At 41.1% G+C, this 21,964-nt stretch overlaps 1 protein-coding gene across 2 annotated transcripts in view; it reads left to right on the plus strand.

Annotated features, from left to right (window-relative positions):
* Nucleotides 1-12,120, plus strand: part of KCNA4 (potassium voltage-gated channel subfamily A member 4) — a 16,849-nt gene extending 4,729 nt beyond the window's left edge. The window contains exons 1-2 of one of the 2 annotated variants that reach the window (XM_011362559.2): nt 5,457-5,897; nt 9,086-12,120. In XM_011362559.2, the coding sequence (XP_011360861.1) occupies nt 9,854-11,812 (1,959 nt within the window). In that variant the 5' untranslated portion in view covers nt 5,457-5,897; nt 9,086-9,853 and the 3' untranslated portion in view covers nt 11,813-12,120. Of the gene's footprint in view, nt 1-5,456; nt 5,898-9,085 lie in introns of those variants that run through there. The other variant, XM_023532070.1, reaches the window with a different exon arrangement.
* Nucleotides 12,121-21,964: the final 9,844 nt, after the last annotated feature.

A 21,964-nucleotide genomic window follows, 5' to 3' on the forward strand; every position in this document is an offset into this window, starting at 1 on the left:
AGAATAAGAGCTAATTCGTGGGGTAGACGGAGAAATAAATTAGAAGGGCGTCTGGTATACATGAAACCTGACAGGTGATGTGTTGTTCTCAGCAGCCACTGATGAGAAACCATGAGTTAGTATCCTTATGATACTCATACTCTCTTCTCTTTGTTTGTTTTGGCTTTTTGTTCTAAAATACATCGGTTGGCCAATCCCCAGAACTGTGTTTCTATCTTCAGCCAAGAATGGAGAAAAGTGAGCAAAGAGCAGAAATAATTTTGGCTAGATTTCTTACTAAAAAGGACCTAGTAGACATTTCACATGAAAACACCTTCCTGCGACTATGGTGATGATTTTGGAAAGCATGTGCTGGACCTAGTCTTTCTGACACTTAACGAAATCAGAAGAAATGTTGGTCTGATGAAGGAGTAGTAGTCAGGGCTGTGATGGTGCCAGCAGTCTGGAAGAGGCGTGCAAACAATCTTATGCTGCAGAGCAGAGGTTTGCTGTAAGCTCCAGTGGTGATGCCCATCTTAGGGGGTGAAAGATGTTGGTCAAAATCAAAATGAGGGAGAGGGAAAAGGAGCCGACTTTTAAGAGAGTAGAATCCAGCTTGTCCGATGATCATTGATCATATCTAAAGTGGCCTTCAGAGAGTTCGGAACACATTTTTGGCAAGATGTATATCATGCCTCTTATTTTTATAAAAAAGGCTCACATTTAGATATATGGTAAAAGATCTTTGGCATAAACTATGAGGAGTTATATTACAGAACGCATGTTGGTGGTTGCGACTGTAGGAACTAAAACACCATTCCATACCTAAACCTTCCTTGATTCACCTCTGCCCCAAGTTTACTCTTGACTGATTTTTGCCAGCAGACAAGACCATGGTTATATTTTATCTACACTCTGGTTGCTACTTCATTATAAGTGAACCTCCACAACCGCCCTATTTCCTAACCACATGTAAGGAAAGCAGAACAAAGAGCTAAAAAAGCGTGATTCTGCATCACCTTATTAGAGTGGATCTCAGCAGCAGTGTTACCCAACTGTGTATCACTGTTCAAGGTGTATCACTGTTTCAAGGTTGAGTGCATTACAAATTCTGAGTTACTTCAATTAAAGAAGGATATTATTTTTATTGATTTGCATTTAGAAAACTAAATCTGAGATGATTTATGGTTATGCCAACTCAATTTCACTCACTTGGCTCATAAGATGTAGTCATAGATGGAGGAGAAAGGTATGCCATATTAGCCAGGAAGCCTAGCAATCTCTATAACTCAAGTCTTTTCAATGGATACCACAGTTGCTAATCTGGGTTTGTCCAAGGGAGTGTACTGTGTATGTGAACTACATCTGTCCTGTATGTAAAAGGTGGGAAAAGGGCTGCAAATTCTTTCAGTCAGCATTTTATCATGGACCCTAGTTCAAATTCTTGAGCACGACGTATCTAAGACCACCATTACTGTTTCCCTTTCTGGTTCCATATTGGATCATCTGCTTATCTTTGTTATCTTCAAACATGCCATTCTTATTCAACAAGCCTTTGCCATGTGGCTCTTTCTGCCTTGAAAACCTTTCTTTCCAACCTTAATTAAAGGCTGCTTCCCTCTGCCCCTTGTGTGGCTTCTATCAGACCCTTACCACATGAGTGTGTTGACTCAGTTCTCACTCTCTAGACCGTGGGTGTCCACCCAGGGCAAATAGCAGCGGTCTTACTCCCCACTGTGCCTGTCAGTGCTGTGATCAGTCAGGAAGCAAGCGAGTGGTCAGTCTCTTTCTCCAGAGTCAATGTTTCCTCACTTAAATAAGAAGTAAATTATACTTTTCTGATGTCTTAAGACCTGATCAGTACTGGTATGCATAAGATGGAATGGAAAGTTGTGGTGAACTGTCATTGAAAAATCTATCAGCAAGAAAAAACTAGCCGAATCGCTGAATAGCCCATGTTTATAAGGAATTATGGGCTGCTCAGAATATCTGCATCTATAAATTTTGGACAGGGAGGCATAGAATCAAGTTCCCCAGGACTCACCCTCACTACCTTCAGAACTTTAAAAGTCAGATAGTTGAGAGGGTGAGGTAGGCAGGAAAAAAAAAAATGATCTTTTAGTTTTCTCTTAACACATGTATTGAACTTTCTTGGCAAATGGAAGCCTCTTCCATTATTCATTCATTTTAGTACATTCTCAAGGTGTCATGGACTTCTGGGAGGGAGAGAAGAGGGGTAAACAGAACATTGCCATTCAATGTTCTGTTGGGGACCATGGTCTCCAAAGAAAACAAAACCATTTATAATGGACTTAGTCTGTATCCTACAAGGCCTGCTATAGGCTTTGTACAAAGGAAGATCTGCTGCCCTTCGCCCCTTTCTATGTATGCGAAGACTTCATGGTGAACTCTGGAACATTTGTATCACCACAGAGAATTCAAAGCCATGGAGAAATTATTTGTCGTAACAAGTGTATTTGAGGGTGGGGAGCTTGCAAAATTTTGACTAGTTGATGACTAAGACAAGAAAATAATTCTTCCTCTCTAAAGAAAATAGAGTTTTGGGATTGAGACAAGGTAGATTTTTGCTGTAACAAGCAAAGGATCTTTTCTATGACTGTTTATTTGTGTGGGTTTCTAGGAATTTTTAAGAGAATTTCATGGAGAGAGAAATGGAATATTTCTTGATCACTTTATAATTATTTAAAGGGGCAAAGAGGTTGTGTGTGTGTGGTGGGGGGATGGTGGGGAACAAGGCAGGGGGCAAAGCATACTCTTCCCAATTAGCCCCCACCTATCTCTCAGGTTCTAGCTTACTCTTGATCCACCCCAGTGCCATGTGCCCATGTATTCTCCACGGCAGCCACTCCTGTTCTCACCATTCTTCAGACACATCTCCCCTTTCCTTATCAATCTGTGCTTGCTTCTCCCAAATCAGGTGCTGCTCCATTTTTTGCACCCCAGGAACACCATTCTCACATCTCCATCATAGCATGCATTCCCTTGTTTCATAAACTGTCTATGCAGCTGATACAGCCACTAGTTCATGAGGATGAATGGGCACAGACCACATGGTATTATTATCAATAGCTTGGGGTTCGTCCACATTGCAGAGTTAGATGAATAAGGACCTGTCTGCTACATAATTAGCTATATAACTTTTGGGCAAGTTAGTTAACCACTGTCAGCCTCAATTTCCTTCTTTATAAAATAATGATAATAGTACCTATCACATAAAGTGTTTATTCAGATAAAATTAGACAACATGCATGCAAAGAACTTAGCACAGGGCTGAGTCCTATGTGGGCACTTGATGAGCATTATCTACCTTGATCAAGTTCTCAATAAATATTTGTTGTATGACCTGAATATCTTCCTGAGAGTGGTTTTTCTTCAGCTGCATCTGACTGCATTCTCCTAGTGCTTTAGTAACTTAGATTCCTGATACCTAAAAAGTACAAATATTTATAAAGTCCTCAGACATTTTAAACTTTAAAATTCTCTGGGCTGTGATAGGAACAAACAATAAATGGCATATGGAAGCATAATTCATAAAGTTTTAACATGATCCCATTAAAATGCCCAAGATTCAATGTAACTGTCATCTTTTGTACATCATTCAATCTGTTTTCATCTCTCTGAAAGCATTCCACAATTGCTTCCAATTGATCTCACAAATTGCTTTTGGGAAACTAGTCGCAGGATCCTGTGCCCTCAGCCTTGCCTTCTACCATCCCAAGAAACATTTAATTACCTGCTTTTGGTAGGCATGAAACTGCACAGGGACTACATCACATTGTGGAGCCACAGAGAGGGTTTGGGGCTAGTGCACATGATCATTTTTACTTTCGGAGAAATCCATGCTCCCTACTTGCTGGCATGATCTGTAGTGGGGAAGCATCTTTCAGCTCAGTTCCCCCACCTGTGGTTGAGGCCAAGGGATGAAGGTAAATTTATTTATAACAAAAGTTCAAGCTGAACTAGCTGGAAGGAGTTAGGAAAACCAAAGTTGGACGTCAGTTTTTTTTTTTGTTGTTGTTCATATTTTTCACTGATTACAATGGCAAATATTTTAGTTTAAAAAAAATTTTTTTTTTTTAATCGAACAGTAATGAAATCGAACAGCTGTCCTCCAGGTGTCTGTCCTTCGCGGAGCCAGCCGTGGTTAGGTTAGTGAGTACAAGGCATATCTATAATTCAGCTCGGGAATATTTCTTTTAATAATTAATCAAGCGCCACAAAAGGAGGAGGCCCAATAAGGCCCTCGAACAAAGCTGCCAGCTGAGGACTACAGTGGCCGCCTCAGTGCCAACTGACCTGCTCAAGGTCGGATTTTCTCCAGCAGTCCGGGCGTGTACTGCCACTGCCTGCGTGGCCCATCAGGGGGGTTGAGGAGAGGTGCCCAGAACCTTGGCCGCCACCTGAGCTTTTGGTTATGTCCGTGTAAATTTCGCACTTCTCATCGCTATCCTTTCTTTTAGTGTATTTGTGGGAAATGCACATTTACATTCATGTCCAGGGTAATTTCACACGCCAGCCACCCAGTTAGCAACCTGGGAGTCCATCCAGCGGTGAAGACTCCGCTGCAGGTGCACTCGCCTGCCCCACAGGGCGCGGGGGTGGGAAGGGGGTGATATTTTTTTTTGTTAAGTGGGTGGTGTTAGAGATCTGACTAGTACGGTAGAGACCTTCTGATAGAGACCTCCCGGGGTGCCAAACCTCCCGCCGAGTCGTATTTCTTTCTGCAGCAACAGGTTCGCGGAGGCCTCCTTCTCTCCTTCCAAGGCCCCCAGCCCAAGCCCCACTTATAAACCGCTCAGAGCCCTCCGACTTTCTTCCACTCAGACTTGTGCTTCCGCTGTACAGCCTTTATCTCGGGCCTGATCCAATTTCTGCAACCCTCACCTGGGTGGAACACGTGTCTAAAGTCCGTCTCCTCGGCGCCCTGGAGGCCAGTACCGCGAGTTGAGGCCGACAAACTCTGTAAGGGAGGCAGAGACTGAGGGATTTGGGAGAGCTCGCAGGCGACGGGAGGGCTCCCGGCCAGCGGCCTCGCCAGGGATGCACCTGGGCCCCAACCTGTGCCAAGAGAGATGGAGAGAAAGCGGGTCATGGAGAGAAAATGCCCAGAAGTACCCTGTTCCCGAGTCTGGCCTTCCCGTCGAAGTCAACTCCCCACCCCTCAACTATCTTGGGGCTTCAGCTTTGCCGTCGGGATCCCATTTCGGCTCCGAAGGGGACACCTCTCTCTCTGGGATCAGCAACTCGTCTCTGGGGCTACAGGCAGGAGCCCCTGGAATAAGTGGTCTCAGTCGCTCCCCTGAGCCTCGGCGTCGGGGGCCGGACCGGGGGGAGGGGGGGGCGGGCAGTGTCTGCGTCGTGACTGCGCCCGCCTGGCCGCGCGGGAGGTGCCCCAGGCGACCGTGGCGAACGCCACACCCTCGGCACGGCCCTGGCCCCGCCCCCGGCCAGCGCGCGTTCCCGGCCAGGGGAGGCGTGTGCTGCTTCTGCAGCCAGCCAGAGAGGGAGAGGGATGGATGTTGGAGGAGGAATTCGGGCTTAACAAGTGATTGCTGCTGTCTAGGATTTTGTTTCTTTTTCTGGGGAACCTTGACTTCCTTTTCCAGTCGAGCGCTTCTGTGCTGAACTCCAGAGGAACCAGGAGCCTTGGGGGGGGTCTTCCCTGGGGCGGCCCCTATTCCCACCCCTGGGCTCCAGAAGCGAGGACTCTGCTCCTCTGGCCAGGCAACAGAACTTGTTCCGTGGATATTTTGGAGCCTCCACCTGCCACACGGGCGTGATTCCTTCTACCCTCAAGATCATTCTTCCCCTCCTCCAGCTGTTGCAGCTTGAGTGTGGAAAATAAAAACCAACCGGGGGATTTTCTTTATTTTTATTTTGCACCCCTCCTGGGAACGGTAAGTACGATACCTTTCCTGTCTTTCTTCCCCTCTCCTCCTCTGGCTGTTAACAAGCAGTGGACATTTGAGGGAAAATAATATTGGGAATGTGACAGAAGGGCATGAATGGAAGGCGGTTAAAAATAAACCAGGAGGTGGGAGAAGGGAGGTGCAGATGCTGCGCTGCGCTCCAGGGGGCCAACAGTTGTTATTTTCCCAACCCCAGGGATGGGGTGCGTGCGCCCTGCTTAACGTGCCGAAGCGGGAACCTAGGTCTGGAGACGAGGGCGCGATTAAAGATGTCGTTTCCCAACGAGGTGGGGTTTAGATTTAGCATCGTTTTGCCTCACCTCAGACTCACCGGTTTCGTTCCTTCGGGAACAGCTGGCGAACGGGTTTGAATTGCTGCCTCTCCAACATTTGGATTTGCATGCATTTTCTGAGCATTTGAGCAACACATAGGGACTGTATAAATGGCGTGCGTTGAAGTGTATATTGCTCACGGTGTTGGCCTTTCTGATTCGCTCAATCTCTCTCTATTTCTGATAAGGTTCAGGTACCACCCTAAGACAGTTGCAGGAATTAGCTGCGAGAGATGAAAACAGCCTTGCTGTTGGGGGGTTGGGGGTGAGGTGGGAGGAGGAGGGGCGAGATGCATGGCTGTCGTTTGGGGGTGCAGGGACCGGGGAATTGGTAGTCTGCACAGTCCTATTAGTTCGATGGTGCTAAAGAGGACGGGAAATTTCTCTGCAAAGGTCTCCCCAATAAAGGCTCCTGGGAGTTAGCTCAAATAGATTCTCCTAACATGACTACCTTGAGAAGGAAGAGCGGATATAAACCAGTCTGGTGTGCTGGATGGAATGATTTTTTTCTTTCTTTTTCTTTTCTTTTCTTTTTTCCTTCCTTCCTTCCTTCCTTCCTTCCTTCCTTCCTTCCTTCCTTCCTTCTCTCTCTCTCTCTCTCTCTCTCTTTCTTTCTTTCTTTCTTCTTTCTCCTCTTCCTCCTCCTCCTCCTTCTTGCTGTTCTTTTTTTCTTTCTTTAAGACTAGGAATAGTGAGTTACTTGGTAATCAATTAAAAGGAAGGTAATTTGCTTTTTGTAGAGTGAGGGTGAGAGTTAGATAAACAAACTCAAACTAACAAACCTAAATAAAAAATAAACAAACAAATAAACAAACAAACAAAAAAATAAATATTTGGCATAGAGCAAAAAGAAGGCTGGTCTAAATGTCCTGCAGAGTTGATGGTAAATTAATCAACTAATTCATGACCTTCTGGGAGTCAGTTGAATGGGAGAGGGTTGTATGTAGTACATGAATTTACAGGCACTTTGGTTACACTGGGGCTTTGTCGAAATAGTGTATTATAACTGCTTTGAGAGAGTTGGAGAAGTAACTGAGCAAACTCTCAGGCTATGTGAAAGAATTTAAAGGATGCTTGCTTGACCCTCCACAGTGAAAATAGAGATTTGGAGGGTAAACATTTCAGTGTATGAGATGATGTTAGGAGTCAGACAAAGGAAGAGGGATGTCATTTGAGATACCTTCAGAGGTGTATTTTCTGGGTTTTGTGTCCCATTCAAACTCTCCTCTTACCCTAGAGGAATGCCTGTGATTGGAAAGGGATATACTTTTGCCACTTCCCTGCTTGTCACTTCATAAAACTCACTGTGTTTAAGCTTCTAGGCTGACACTATTCAGCAGGGAGCAGCAGGTGGTCAAGAGCTGAATCCTGTTAATGGCTCCAGAAAGCTATTTCTCTTATGCTCCCCAGAGCTTCCAGTAATATAAGCTTACAGTAGATGCCCCGAATTCTGTCATTGTCCTCTCCAGTTCTCTGAGCCACTCTTCTGCATTCTTGGAAGTCCTGTTGGACAGAGTGAGTGAAAGAAGCAAGAGTAGACAGAAGATTGGGGCAGGAGCTTTTGCAGGTCTTGGTGAAGGAGATGAATTAGCTGAACTTAGGGAGAACAAACTGAGATAGAAGAAAGGCCTGGAATACAAGTGACAGTAGGGACAGAGCAGGCTGCAAAGAAGATGTGATCAGGAAGTGGGATTGGAAATAAAGCTAGGCAGAGAGAGAGGAAGGGGGAGTTGAGGGGTGGGGCTTATTGATTAAATTGTATGATAGGCTGAAAACAAAGTCCACACAAGCTGAGATTTAAAGCATAAAGAGATAGTCCCTTGAGAAGAGTGTAGGAGGAGGCATTGAGGTGAACATGGAGGAACAGCAAGGAGAAATGATTATTAGAGAAGGGGAAACTGCAATTAGCTCCTAAGCTGTGGGTGGTAGGGAGAATTCTGGGGTCTGGAGAACAGAAAACAGGGAAATGCCTCAGGGAGTCAGGAAGTGCCAACTTAATGCAGGGCATTGGTGAGTCTCAAAATGTCCTGGATGTCCTCATGTTCAGTCCTTCCCGTACTTCAGATAGTGGGAAAAGGACTTACACATTTGTGGGTAGGTAGATAAACATATAAGCTTAGGTTATTGTCACATTATTAATAATTACCAGCACTTATGGATAATTCATTATGTACAAGACAATGTGCTAGTCTACCAACATCTGCTATCTCATTTAATCCTTACAAAGGTAGGATGAGGAGGTTGCATTGTTATCTATACTTTGTAGATGTGATGATTGAAGCTTATTCAAGTGCTGGAGCCTGGATTTAAAAACAAAAACAAAACAAAACAAAAAACAATTTTTCCAACTTCCCTAATCTTGAATCAAGATAAAGAAGGGTAGAAGAGCACTAAATTCAGAAATATTTTATGAGTGGAAATTAAAAAAAAAAAAATGCCTTGATGTCAATGAAAGATGGAAGCTGTATAAAGTGACAGCATTGTTATTGTGGAATGATGAGAGTGACAGGGACAGTTAAGACCTGGCATTAGTGAAAAGGAGGATTGAAGGAAAAGCCATGTGGGTCGAGAGTGGACAGAGGAAAAATAATTGAGTTACCATGAAAACAGACTGAGCTGAAATTATATCCAAAGAAAGAAGGAAGGATGTTTAGTGAGAAGGAGATCTAACAATCTGCCCCATACTCCTTGGAAATTTATGGTCGCTTGGTCCTTTATGTGGTTTGCTCGAGGACGAGAGAAAGAAATGTGTGTGAAGGAAATGTTCGGTTTGCTTTTTATGGTTTGATTCTTTTTTTTTTTTTTTTTATTTTTCTCCTACGCTTGTTTTCCTTCCTTTTTCAGGTGAAGTGCTTCTGCATGATTTTAGCTGAAGGATGTTCTGCATTTCCTTGATTTCTATGGAGACCTCAAAGCTGGGTTTGCCCCTGCTGACACCTCATCTTGCACATTCTCTACCTCCCAAGGTCTTTGCCTCTGTTGATAGCTTGGCATTGCCCCTGGGTCCAGGAAGCTTGTGATGAACTTAAGGGTCAAGAGCCTGGAGAATCATCCTGATAGGCCTGAGCGGCGATGGCTGGACATACTTCGAGTCTCATGTTAACATGGGTCAAGCTGTCACTAGAAGGCAAGTGCTCAGACTAAAGGCTTATTTGCATTTTATTTAAATTTGATGGACTGAGCTTTGGACAGTTTCCACGGCAGAAAAATGTATTCCATTTTCTAGGCACAACTGCTGGCTGCCAGATACTTGCTGCCTTTAAATCTTGCAGCATCGGCATCGACCACATCCTAAACGTAGTTCCAAATTTGAACATCTGTCCCAAAACAGGTGTCTGGGAGACCCCAGCATTTTCTGACTTAGGCTTGAGTGTGCTAGACTGTTTATCTAGACCAGCCCCGCTCTTCAGAGCAACGTTGAATCTCTGGGAAGAGAGAGCATGGGGCGTGCTGATTTAAAAACAGAAAATGCAAAGTTGGACTGAAAATATCCTTAGTCTTCCAAGCAATCTGCTTAAGGGTTCCAAACTTACCTTAATTTGGTGAGAAAAGAAGCTGCCCTATTTTTCTTTCTTCTACAACTGGAACCAGCCATTTCCCAAAACCACCACCATGGAGGTTGCAATGGTGAGTGCGGAGAGCTCAGGGTGCAACAGTCACATGCCTTATGGTTATGCAGCCCAGGCCCGGGCCCGGGAGCGGGAGAGGCTGGCTCACTCCAGGGCAGCGGCGGCAGCCGCTGTCGCAGCCGCCACGGCTGCTGTGGAAGGCAGCGGGGGTTCTGGAGGGGGCTCCCACCACCACCACCAGTCTCGGGGATCCTGCACCTCCCACGACCCTCAGAGCAGCCGAGGTAGTCGGAGAAGGAGGCGACAGAGGCCTGAGAAGAAGAAAGTCCACCACCGTCCCAGCAGCTTTCCTCATTGCTCCGACCTGATGCCCAGTGGCTCTGAGGAGAAGATCCTGAGAGAACTGAGTGAGGACGAGGGAGAGGAGGAGGAAGATGAGGAGGAGGAAGAAGGGAGGTTTTACTACAGCGAAGACGACCACGGCGATGAGTGTTCCTACACAGACCTGCTGCCTCAGGACGACGGGGGTGGTGGCTACAGCTCGGTCCGCTACAGCGACTGTTGTGAACGTGTGGTGATAAATGTTTCAGGCCTGCGCTTTGAGACCCAGATGAAAACTCTGGCCCAGTTTCCAGAGACCTTGTTGGGGGACCCTGAGAAGAGGACTCAGTACTTTGACCCTTTGCGTAACGAGTATTTCTTTGACAGGAACAGGCCCAGCTTTGATGCCATCTTATATTATTACCAGTCAGGAGGCCGCCTGAAGAGGCCCGTCAACGTCCCCTTTGATATCTTCACTGAGGAGGTGAAGTTCTATCAGTTGGGAGAGGAGGCCTTGCTCAAGTTTCGGGAGGATGAGGGCTTTGTGAGAGAGGAGGAAGACAGAGCCTTGCCAGAGAATGAATTTAAAAAGCAAATTTGGCTTCTCTTTGAGTATCCGGAGAGCTCCAGTCCAGCAAGGGGCATAGCCATCGTCTCTGTCTTGGTCATCTTAATCTCCATTGTCATTTTCTGCCTGGAAACCTTGCCTGAGTTTAGGGACGACAGGGACCTCATCATGGCACTGAGTGCAGGCGGGCACAGTGGGCTGCTGAACAACACCTCGGCGCCCCACCCGGAGAACTCAGGGCACACCATATTCAACGACCCCTTCTTCATCGTGGAGACAGTCTGTATTGTTTGGTTTTCCTTTGAGTTTGTGGTTCGCTGTTTTGCTTGTCCCAGCCAAGCGCTCTTCTTCAAAAACATCATGAACATCATTGACATTGTCTCCATTTTGCCTTACTTCATTACACTGGGCACCGATCTGGCCCAGCAACAGGGGGGCGGCAACGGTCAGCAGCAGCAGGCCATGTCCTTTGCCATCCTCAGGATCATTCGTTTGGTCCGAGTATTCCGGATCTTCAAACTCTCCAGGCACTCCAAAGGCCTGCAGATCCTGGGCCACACCCTAAGAGCCAGCATGCGGGAACTGGGCCTTCTGATCTTCTTCCTCTTCATTGGGGTCATCCTGTTTTCCAGCGCTGTGTATTTTGCGGAGGCGGATGAGCCTACGACCCACTTCCAAAGCATCCCAGATGCGTTTTGGTGGGCTGTGGTGACCATGACAACTGTGGGCTATGGGGACATGAAGCCCATCACTGTGGGGGGCAAGATCGTGGGGTCCCTGTGTGCCATTGCGGGTGTCTTAACCATTGCTTTGCCAGTGCCAGTGATTGTCTCTAACTTTAACTATTTCTACCACAGAGAGACTGAAAATGAGGAACAGACACAGCTGACACAGAACGCAGTCAGTTGCCCATACCTCCCTTCTAATTTGCTGAAGAAATTTCGGAGCTCTACTTCTTCTTCCCTGGGGGACAAGTCAGAGTATCTAGAGATGGAAGAAGGAGTTAAGGAATCTCTCTGTGCAAAGGAGGAGAAGTGTCAGGGGAAGGGGGATGACAGTGAGACAGATAAAAACAACTGTTCTAACGTGAAGGCTGTGGAGACCGATGTGTGAATCTCGTTCTCCACCTGCCACTGCCCCCTCGCCCCGAACCCCAGCATTTCCAAATATATTTATGCATAGAGAGTGCAGTTACGAAAATGAAATATGCAAGTGAATCCAATGCATACAGTAGTACACCATTTAATGGTTATACGTGACATAATTGTTACTAAACTTGTATTACATATCAAATAAATGATACATCTTGGAGAAGAGGGAGGCTTAAATAGGAACAAATTGATCTTTATATTTTTTATTAGAATGCAAGAATTTTGCACATTAACTGGAAAAGAAGTTAAAAGTAAAGATGGTTTCATGGAGAGACTGTGTATGTGTTTGTGTGTGTGTGTGTGTGTGTGTATGTGTGTGCGTGCGTGCAAGTGTGTATGTATAAGTAAATTGTCAACATTGTTAGTAATCGTGCAGTGATGGAGAAGTTGGCATTTTGAAGTATTTACTATGTAAGAACTAATGAATTTGAGCAGTCGTTTATCAGTGCTTTAATAGCATCTCATGTCTTTGGAATCCGGTTTTTTAAAAATGGTTAAGAATTACTGTACAGAAAAAAAAAAAAAAGAGTGAATTATTTAATAGAATATAGGTCGCAATTTTATCTTGGATTTAATTAAAGTTTATTTTTAACTGGAAATTAACTTTTAAAAGGCTGCAGGGGCCTTTAGAAATTGATTATATTTTATTATTAATTTTGGGAAGATCTGACAGCAAATGCCTAACAATATGGAAGAAATGACATTGGAGACAATGTAACAAGTTTTGTTCACAGATATCAGGACTGGAATGTTTTAATTTTTTTCTTTGCACTGCTTTATATACTGGAGATTGAGAGAGACTTCATACTGTGAATGTTTACTAATGTAACAGTTCAATGACAATCATTGGAAGATTGATTTCTTAGTCTTATTTTATTGTTCTTTTCTTTGTGTGAGACTAATGGCCACCCAGATAACAGCACACGATTCCATTCTCTTTTTAAACCTAAATAACTGATATGCAAAGGGACTATGAAGGCAAATTTAGCAACTGAATCTTTTACAATTGGTCTGTTACAATGATGTTTCTGAAACCATACTATTTTAAATATTCTTCTGCCTTTAAATCCAAAATAATTTAACTAAAGCTCATGCATGCACTGAAAGAATTCTTGAAGAAATAAGATGCCCAACAGCTACAGTGATTATGGCTTAAGAGCTTTCTATTAAATGTGCAACATAAATGCTAGATTTATTAAATTTTTTTTTGTGCAGTTATGTAAGAGCAGAATGTGGGGATTTACCTTAGAATTTGACATTCTATTTGCTAAAATTGGTACAAGAAGGAATCGTGTCAAAGCATTTGGTTTCAACATCACCATCATTATTATATTTGTTAAAGGAATTAATGACATAACATTTAACTGTGTTTAACTCAACATCAAGGTGTTCTAGAGTGATCAGACTTGGCTATTAAATCATAATGAAATATGGGTTAGCAAATTCAGAATACATAAGAGGTCTTATTCTCCAATGTTTCTTCAACTTCTGTTCTTTATAAAATGGTTGTCCTGAGGTTTGGGAAAAAAATGCTACATAGGGTATCTCACTACATAATGAACTCTGACAACTGTGAACTTAAAAAAAAATAATAAAAACAAAAAGACCTAGAATAGCTCTTTTCAAGCTTTTTTAATTCCAGGCCATCATTTGATAATAATATAAAATTTACCTCTCTTTTAATATTTGAAATTCAAAGTTAATCCAATGTTAGGATTAAAAGCAAAGATACTTCCTTTTTCCTACCACTTATAAAGAAACACCTCTAGAGAACACCTTAGGAGAATGAAAAGCAGCAAGCAGAGGAATTGATTAAATGTAAATTCAAAATTAGGTTTAAAAGCCAAGCTACTTCCTCCTCCCCACCCGTTCCCCACCACTTATATAGAAACACCTCTTGAGAACACCTTTGGAGAGTGAAAAGCAGTGAGCAGAGGAGCATATTAAATGTGTGGACCAAAGGTCGCTAGTGGACAATAGAGAGACATAACAAGGACATGCCATCTTGTAACAGGACTTCAAAGATAGCATTTTTTGGATCAGCAAAAATAAGCATTAGATTAGCTGTTTAGGTTGGTCAACATTCATTTGGAAAAGTCACTCAGTTAATCTCTGCACCCGTTTCCTCATTAGTTAAGAAGAGGGCCCATAAAGCATTTGTTACTTCAGTTGTTATGAAAAGCAAAGGAGAACATGTAAGAACCGAAATGCCGAGTTCCATAAAAACATCTGATTTTATCTCTAAATTGCTTAATGTTCCTCTAGGAGAAAAGAGAGATAGAACCTATGAGTTGCATCTGCTTTACTAGGATGTTGTGAAAATCATGGGTAATTTCTTTAATTTTGAGCTCCGTACAAGAAGATGATTTGCAAACACAAGATAACCAATCATTGAACAATTGCTGCAGTTTCTTCTTTGGGGGGAAGATTCCAGGCATGGTATGATATAAAAAAGTTGACTCTGTGGGCAAGGTACCATTTATCTTTTGTTGTACCAAACTGGGTCAAATTATATCTTAAAATAGTTTAAATGCTCTCCAGCATTGGATGTGTATTGAACATTCTATAATAGCAAGAGCAATGATTTGGCTATTTTTGGAAGGGAAAATATATTACTATTTCATTGTTTAATATAAATATGAAAATTTATATTAAATTTAATTGACATGTATTATAATTAATAATGCTGAGAATCCAAGAAATACAGTCATTTGGGGATCCTGAGGGTTTCCTTTATCTTAACATGGTTTTCTTAAGGAAGGGTAAAATAGTCAAGAAGTGACAATCATGGACTTCCAAAGCAGATCTTATCAGGTTATTACTAAATGTATGTTTGTTTTTTTCCCTGCAAGATGCATAGGTTTTAGGATGTCAGGATCTGGATTCCACCCTGAGAAAGAAGCATTTAAGCCCTCAAGATTTGTACAGGGGCACGTCTGTATGGAACGCTTCTCTTATAGAGGATGTGTGAGGTAGAGTTCTCAGTGCAGCTGTGGATTTATAGCATTTTTCCGAGTCAAAGCTAGGCAAAATGCTTTAGCACCATTTGTGAAAATTTTATACTGAGAAATATGTTTTGAGGGGCTATTGTAACTAATTTAGGCAACTGTATATTCTTATAGGTCACCATACATGTTTGGCTGTAAGATAAAAGAGGTGACCCATTTAAAGATTTGAATTCTTGGGATCTGGATTCCTTTGTTGCTTTCTGGATGATAATAAATATTACCAAAAGTACAATATTTGAGAGTCATCCTAATCAGAATCTTTTCAAGGATGGATACATTGTTCTCTCTTGCAAATGCTTGAAAAAGAAACAGTTATGTGTAACAATTCTGGAGAAGAGAGGAGGACTGAATACTTTGAATTTCTGTGGAGGGGAGCTAGTGGATGCCAGAGGAATAACAGCTGGTTTAGGAGTCCAGAGCTGGCTTGTCAGACCAAGGGCACATCATTTCATTTCCTTGATTCTCAGTTTTTGTTTGTTTGTTTGTTTATTTGTGTGTTTAGTGTAAAATCAGGCTATTAGCCTACATTATCACTTATTCCTTCTAGCACCAAAATTCTTTGGAGTCGAAGGAAGTATTAGATTAGCTCGATATTTCCTGAGTACCCTTCCAAGTCATAGCAGCCTTGATTTCATAGTTAAGTAATAAGAATGAAATAGTTTTAAAGTCTTACTGTTAGGTTAAAGACAGCACCAGGAGTTTAGGGTTGAGTTTTTAGAATGTAAACTAAGCTGAATGAATAGGGTGTATTTTGAAGCTATTTATTCCAACAACTTCTAAAGGGAAGGGACTCATTTAAAAAATAACTCCTCAGTCTCCAGTTGAATACATATTGTGAAAGTTGGTAAGTAAACATTTTGATTTCTTGCTTTGTTATAATACAGTCTTGTCAGTAAACAGAGTGTGCCGACCTGTGCTGGAAAACTCATTTTATGCTTAGACACATGTAGTATTTCACAAGTGCTACTGCTTTCCTTGTCACATTTGTTTTAAACAGGATCGCTGGAGCTTTGTGAAAAATCTTTTCATTAAGCATGTGTTTAAATAGAATCCATATATGAATAAGAAAAATCTAAGGAAAACACTCTGAGTTAAGATATATATATTTTTTTCATTTTTTAGAAAGTCAACATTAACCAGCGGAAAATTATTTTTAAATGCATTGGAATCATAAACAGTAGTACCCCCACATCCCAAGAGAATCAGAAATGGTGTTCTCCATTGTTGGTTTTCAGGATTGTGATGCATCTTCAGCACTAACATTGCAGCTATTTCTAGGTAAAGTGAGAAATAACACATAGGTTTGGTTTATATTTTTAAATGAACATGTAATGTGCTCATTTGCACAATGGAGAGTATAACATCCTTCTTTATGTTTTTGTTTTTTGTTTTTTGTTTTTATTATTGATACAGTTTAGAATGATTACGGGTTGTCATTCAGTGACAAAGGGGCCTGTTCCAGGAAATCTTCCTGACCCAAAAGTCATTCTGAATTCTGCAAGGGACACTTGGTGTGGACAAAAGGTACCTCTTGGTTTTCCTGCTTGCAAAGAAATTTGACTCAAAGCACAGGGTCTTACTGAGCAATGTACCACTACAGGTTAGAAGACAATCCTACTTTCTAGTGTGGAGATCAGCATTCTTTTTTGTAAAAAGGTTGATGGAGTGGTTTGTGTTCAAGATTGAAGGAAGCAGAGCTATTTTTGCAGTAAATGGGAATATGTACTTCTGAAATGTAAATTAAGATTAGGACTGTGATATGAGTTTTATTTCTGATTCGGTTTTCTGTTTCCATAGCAGTCTCAATTTCTTACAGTATCTTCTTCATAAAAAGTATGCTAATACCTATCATACCATATGGCCCAACTTGAGATTCAGAAAATATGGTTACTTTATTTATGGGTAAATAATCTCAGGGCAAGAGTTGAGTGCTTTGAAGAATGTAACACATATTTAATGAGCTGTGGCTCTAAGTGAGACTCTAGCACCCCTTTCCAGGCTTGTGGATAACACTAAGTGGGAATGGAATAGGAATAGATGTACAAAGCGAATAATATGCTAAGTAAGGTGTCTTGGTGTTGTTTAGAAAAGGATAGTCCTGTATTCACTGGTCATGGTGTTGCTGACCTGCAGTTGTTTTTGATCCATTTGTTGTTACTGGTGTCCTGAAAGGAGAATTTGTGTCTAGAGCGAAGTGATTTTGATAGCTGAGCCACAGTCAGCCTCTGCTTCTTGACCTGCAAATTATCTGTTGTGTAGATTTTATATAACTAGCTTTTCATCTGAGGTTGGCTTTATTTGGGTTCAGAACCAGTGTCTCCCATTAAACAGCAGTCTATAAAATGCAAAATTATAAAAAGAAAGCAGTACAGTACAAAGAAACAACAGATACACTGAAACTAGAAAGCCAAGCAAAACCTTACTGGGAAGCCAAGTCTGTGGTTCAAATCAAAGTGTCACTCCCATCAAGAGGAAATATGATGGACTTAGGGGCAACCTTTGTCATGGCTCCTCACCCTTAGCACAGATACCTAAGAAGCAACCATTGTGGTAGATGACAGAAAGCAGAAATAAGTTACCAAAAGAATATTCAAGTTAACATTTTCTGTGAAAATGGTAGAAATGCCAACTTACCTTAGCAGTGGTCTTAATAGTAATTATTAGGAATAACGAATAAATATGGAAAATATGCTGGTTTTTTTTTTCCAGTTATTGGCATTATGTGGAAATGTACTTGGATTGTTTTCTCATGATTCTGGAGACCAGGGGCATATATTTAAAGCCAGAGAGCATGAAGGCATTTTTATCCAGAGCTTCTTAAGCTACTGGCTATTGAGGGATCAGTCACTTCTTAAATCAGTGAAAGCAGTTAAATAAATAGCTCCTATGAATATTGACTAAAGCTGTGCCAGTGCTGAGCCAAAGAATTAAATTTGTTTTAAAATAAGTAGATTACTACTATATATCCATATGTTTGTATGTCATATATTTCATATTCTGTATTTATTCTGGCAAACGAATGGTCTGAGGCATTGAAAGAGATTTCTTGAAGTGAAGTGAAAGTGTGTGATTCCCATGTGTTTTGGGGAAATGGTGAGACTTAAGGATTGAAAAACCTTTATACTTTATACTTTAAGTTGGATTTTTGTGCCATATAACCACAGTGATATTAGGGCTAAGCTCTGAAACATTTTATGAGATAAAGAGATATGGAATTTCATTCCTAGGAAGGGTTAATTTTTATGTTTAATGGAATATTGCAAAGTGTTTATTTCATTATTTTTCATAGACATTATTCCCATTATATAAGGGATTCATATAGTATGGAAACTAGACTGTCTTCATAGACCTACTTTGTGTTCTCTGGGCATAGACTTACTTGAAGCCATTATCCTGCATTTTTGTTGTAGCTGTTGTTTGAGGTGACTTCCTTAATTCTCTTAGGATCAACTACAGCATTAAAAAGTCTCAAGTTATTATTGTTTTTTGATGAATGTTCCAATATCATTTCGCCTTATATGCAAAACTTAAAATAATTAGAAAGTCCCATATCTCTTGGAGATCAGGGCTATATTATCTGAACTCTGTCAATGATAGGGGCTACATTAGTTAACATGGAGGATGCATGCTATTCTATTTGTAAACTTAATTCACTCATACCTGAATAAATTGATGGTTCCCCCTGGAGAACATTAATGGTGTTGATAGCACCTGAGCAAGTCTTTTTTTCTCTTTCAATTGGTAGGGATCATGATCCAAATGAGGCTTTCATTTGTTCTCAGGCAGGGTAGAAATAATTAATGAAGCTCCCACTGGACTGAAATCTATCAATACGTGATGGACTTTCTAGGGAATGTAGTAGGTGTCATATTTGTTTGTTTATTTGCCATTCCTAGTTGGTGTCATTTTTGGCATTACTGCTGGAGAATACATTTTTGTTTTTAGATGATGTACTTAATATTAAAATAGCCTTTGATAAGAAACCAGACACCATACATTCCGCACTTATTAACTTGAGAGTACCTCTAGTTCAATATTTTAAGAAATTAATATGAGATTTAGAGATTGTGATCTATATTTAGAGCTATTTATTTGGAGGGAGATTTATCCCCTATTGATTCATTTATTCAGATTTTTGAGAGGATAATGGAATCTCTGATTTTCTTGCCTTTTTTCCTGGCTTTTCCATATTACATTCAAATTTTTGGATTGTATTATGGTGGACATAAATGTTTTATCTTTGAGCAAACCAAGTGAAAGGCTTGGTTACAAGTTGATTGATTAGAGGATGACAGTTTAGTGATCTTTTTTGTGATATTTACTATTAATCAGTCTAGAAGCTGATTTTCATTTATGTGAAAAATGACACGGGGAAATGCATATATACCGTATTGGAATCTAGATGACAGAGAAAGAATATTAGGAATAGGTTTTCATTCTGAGTTGCTAGAAGTAGTCTCAGAACTCTTGGCCTGTTTCCTCCTGATCTGATCCAGCCAATGAAAAGCTAATAAACTGCTTTTTTTTCCTGGAGCAGCAATGGGATATAAGGAGGACCAGAGCTAACCGAGGGGTCGGGGAGTAGAAGGGAGATTGGTAAAGGGCGAGGAGTCATGCCTAAGTAAAATCATTAATTTGATGATGAACATAGCTAGATCCGTCTAAAAACTGCTTCTTTTGTTAATGCTATTAATTTTTGTTAATTCAGAAAATCCAGGAAAGTTAATTGGTATTTAATTGGTATGACTTGATATTGGTACCAAACTTAGAAGGCATGTGTGTATATATACATCCCAATATCCTAATTCCCTTTGCTCTTAGCCCTTGAGAGCACTCACATACAAAACTATAAAACTGTTGCTGAGAATTAAAGCTATATGTCTTATTAAGGGTAAAAACTCACCTTTCTCTTCAGAGTGAGGGATTCTTTCACATCCTTTTAAGATTACCACTTGGGCACCTATATTTTACTTGTATACACCTTCTCTCTCTTATTTTAATGAAGAATGTTATTGTAGTAGTGTATTAAAACTAAGACAGAATTAAGCAACCAATTGAAGCCCTGGGAGTGACTGTCACTAAGACAGAGCTGAATGATGTGTTTATGTTAGTTTATGTTGGTTATGCTGACATGGTTATGGAAAAATCATAAAATCTGTGCAACATAATTAGAACTTGCTGCCTCCTTGCCGATTTAGCTGCTGCTGCTCATCCACAGAGTAGAGGTGTTATTTCACTACTAGGATCCACATACTTCACAGGCTCCCAGGCAGTGTGAGAAAATGAAGAGAAAGAAGGGTTAGATTAGATAGATAGGGGTGAAGCAACATACAGTATTTTAAGGTGTGAATCATCTTGTGACACCAGACTCCCATCTTTGGATGGGAGAGGCTTTGTTTAGGAATTACCATTTCCTTTTTGTTTGTCTGTGGTATCACGGTTAGAGATCAGTCTAGCATGGGATAAATCCTGCCGTCATTGTTAAGTAAGGTGAAAATTACAGGCTGGAAGCATTTTTTTTTTTTTAAATTATGAAAAGCTGTAGCTGTGTTATAAGCTTTGCAAGAAACATTAGAAAGTCACTCAACTTTTTAAAATGTTATGGCATCTCTGAAAGGATTTGGAAAAGAAATCCAGGTAGAAGATTCTAATATAAGTTCTGACTAAATACAAACTTGATCAAAACACAGTGTTCAAAGGTTTCGTTTTTCATTTCTATTTGCAATCTTTCCCCTGTCATTAAGTTTGTTGCTTTTTATTTTTAACTGCAGAGATAGACACGTAAAGTGCTTACTCCTCTCTCCTTCCCCCTATCCCACCGAACCTCACTCACCTTCGCTTCAACAAAAGCCCAGATCAGGAAGGCTTCCGCCATCCCAGGTTCGCAGATTTCTCAGGGAGAGCTTTTCTTGTGTGATCCAGGTAGATGTCTTTCCATTTTCTAAATCAGGTCTTGACTACCCAGAAAGCTTCGACAGTCACCTGCGGTGTGGCTCTATTATGTTCTGTTGTTATGCTATTTTCTGCCTATGACTGAACAGCTGGGATTTCAGAAACAGCTGGATGATTAGTTGCATATTTTCCATTTTTCACCCAAATGCTTTATTACTGTGTAGAAACAGCCCCAGTGTGGAATGACCTGGCTGTATAATAGCAAAAATCATGCTCCGATGCAACTGTTGTTATTAGGAATTTAATCAAGAAAATTAAGGGCAGTTTTGACTGTTTGCTTTCCGAACTTATTAGAGACTGCATACTCATTTCTATTCCCGGGCAAAGCAGTTGATTTACCAACTTTTAAAATGCCTTTTGCGCGGTATTCCTTAGGCTACTGCTTTGGCTGCTACATTTATTCGCTTAAGGGGAAATGTCTACACACATGAGACCTCACCTGAGTTTTCTATTTACTGCTGGCAAGAGGAGCTGGCAGAGCAGGCAGGCTCTCGTCCTCTCACTCACCAGTGGGTCTATTTTTAGGTTGGTCCCTTTGTGACTAACTTCAACCCTGACTAGAGGGGTTGAAATTCAAAGACAATGCAATGTTTTATTATGATGATTTACAGGCTTATAAAATTGTTCGGTATCCTGAAAAGGACAGATTTAATTCAGGTGCTGTTTGTTGCTTCTTCACCCAGGGTTAAAATTAGAATAAAAAAGATGCACAGACTTCTTTTCCTTCACCAATTATTTTTTCAACAGATGTTGGTTAAGCTCATGCTAGGTGACTGGGCTGTGCCTGTGTTCCTAATCCCTAAATGCATGAAAGCTTGAGAGAATCACAGTCCATGAGAAGGATTTTTGAGTTACAGATTCATTTTTCTAAATAGCAGGATTCTTGTTTATTATTACTATTAACTTTCTCCTCCCTCCTCCCGCCCCCAGAATCTATATGTGACTGGGTCTAGTTTCTCCTTGGAGAGTCAATTGCCAGGCTATCATGCTTTAATAATATTTTTTATAAATTCTATCTTGTGTTCTGTACTGTGCTTCATTTTCTGTAATAGCTTCTGTATAAATTACATAGTAAATGGGACAGAATTCAACTTGGCAATTTTTTATGATTCTTGCATGAGCAATAACAATAGTCATTGCTTTCCAATAGTAGA

Source organism: Pteropus vampyrus, unplaced genomic scaffold (assembly GCF_000151845.1).
Source record: "Pteropus vampyrus isolate Shadow unplaced genomic scaffold, Pvam_2.0 Scaffold76, whole genome shotgun sequence".
In the NCBI taxonomy this organism is placed as follows: Eukaryota; Metazoa; Chordata; class Mammalia; order Chiroptera; family Pteropodidae; genus Pteropus; species Pteropus vampyrus.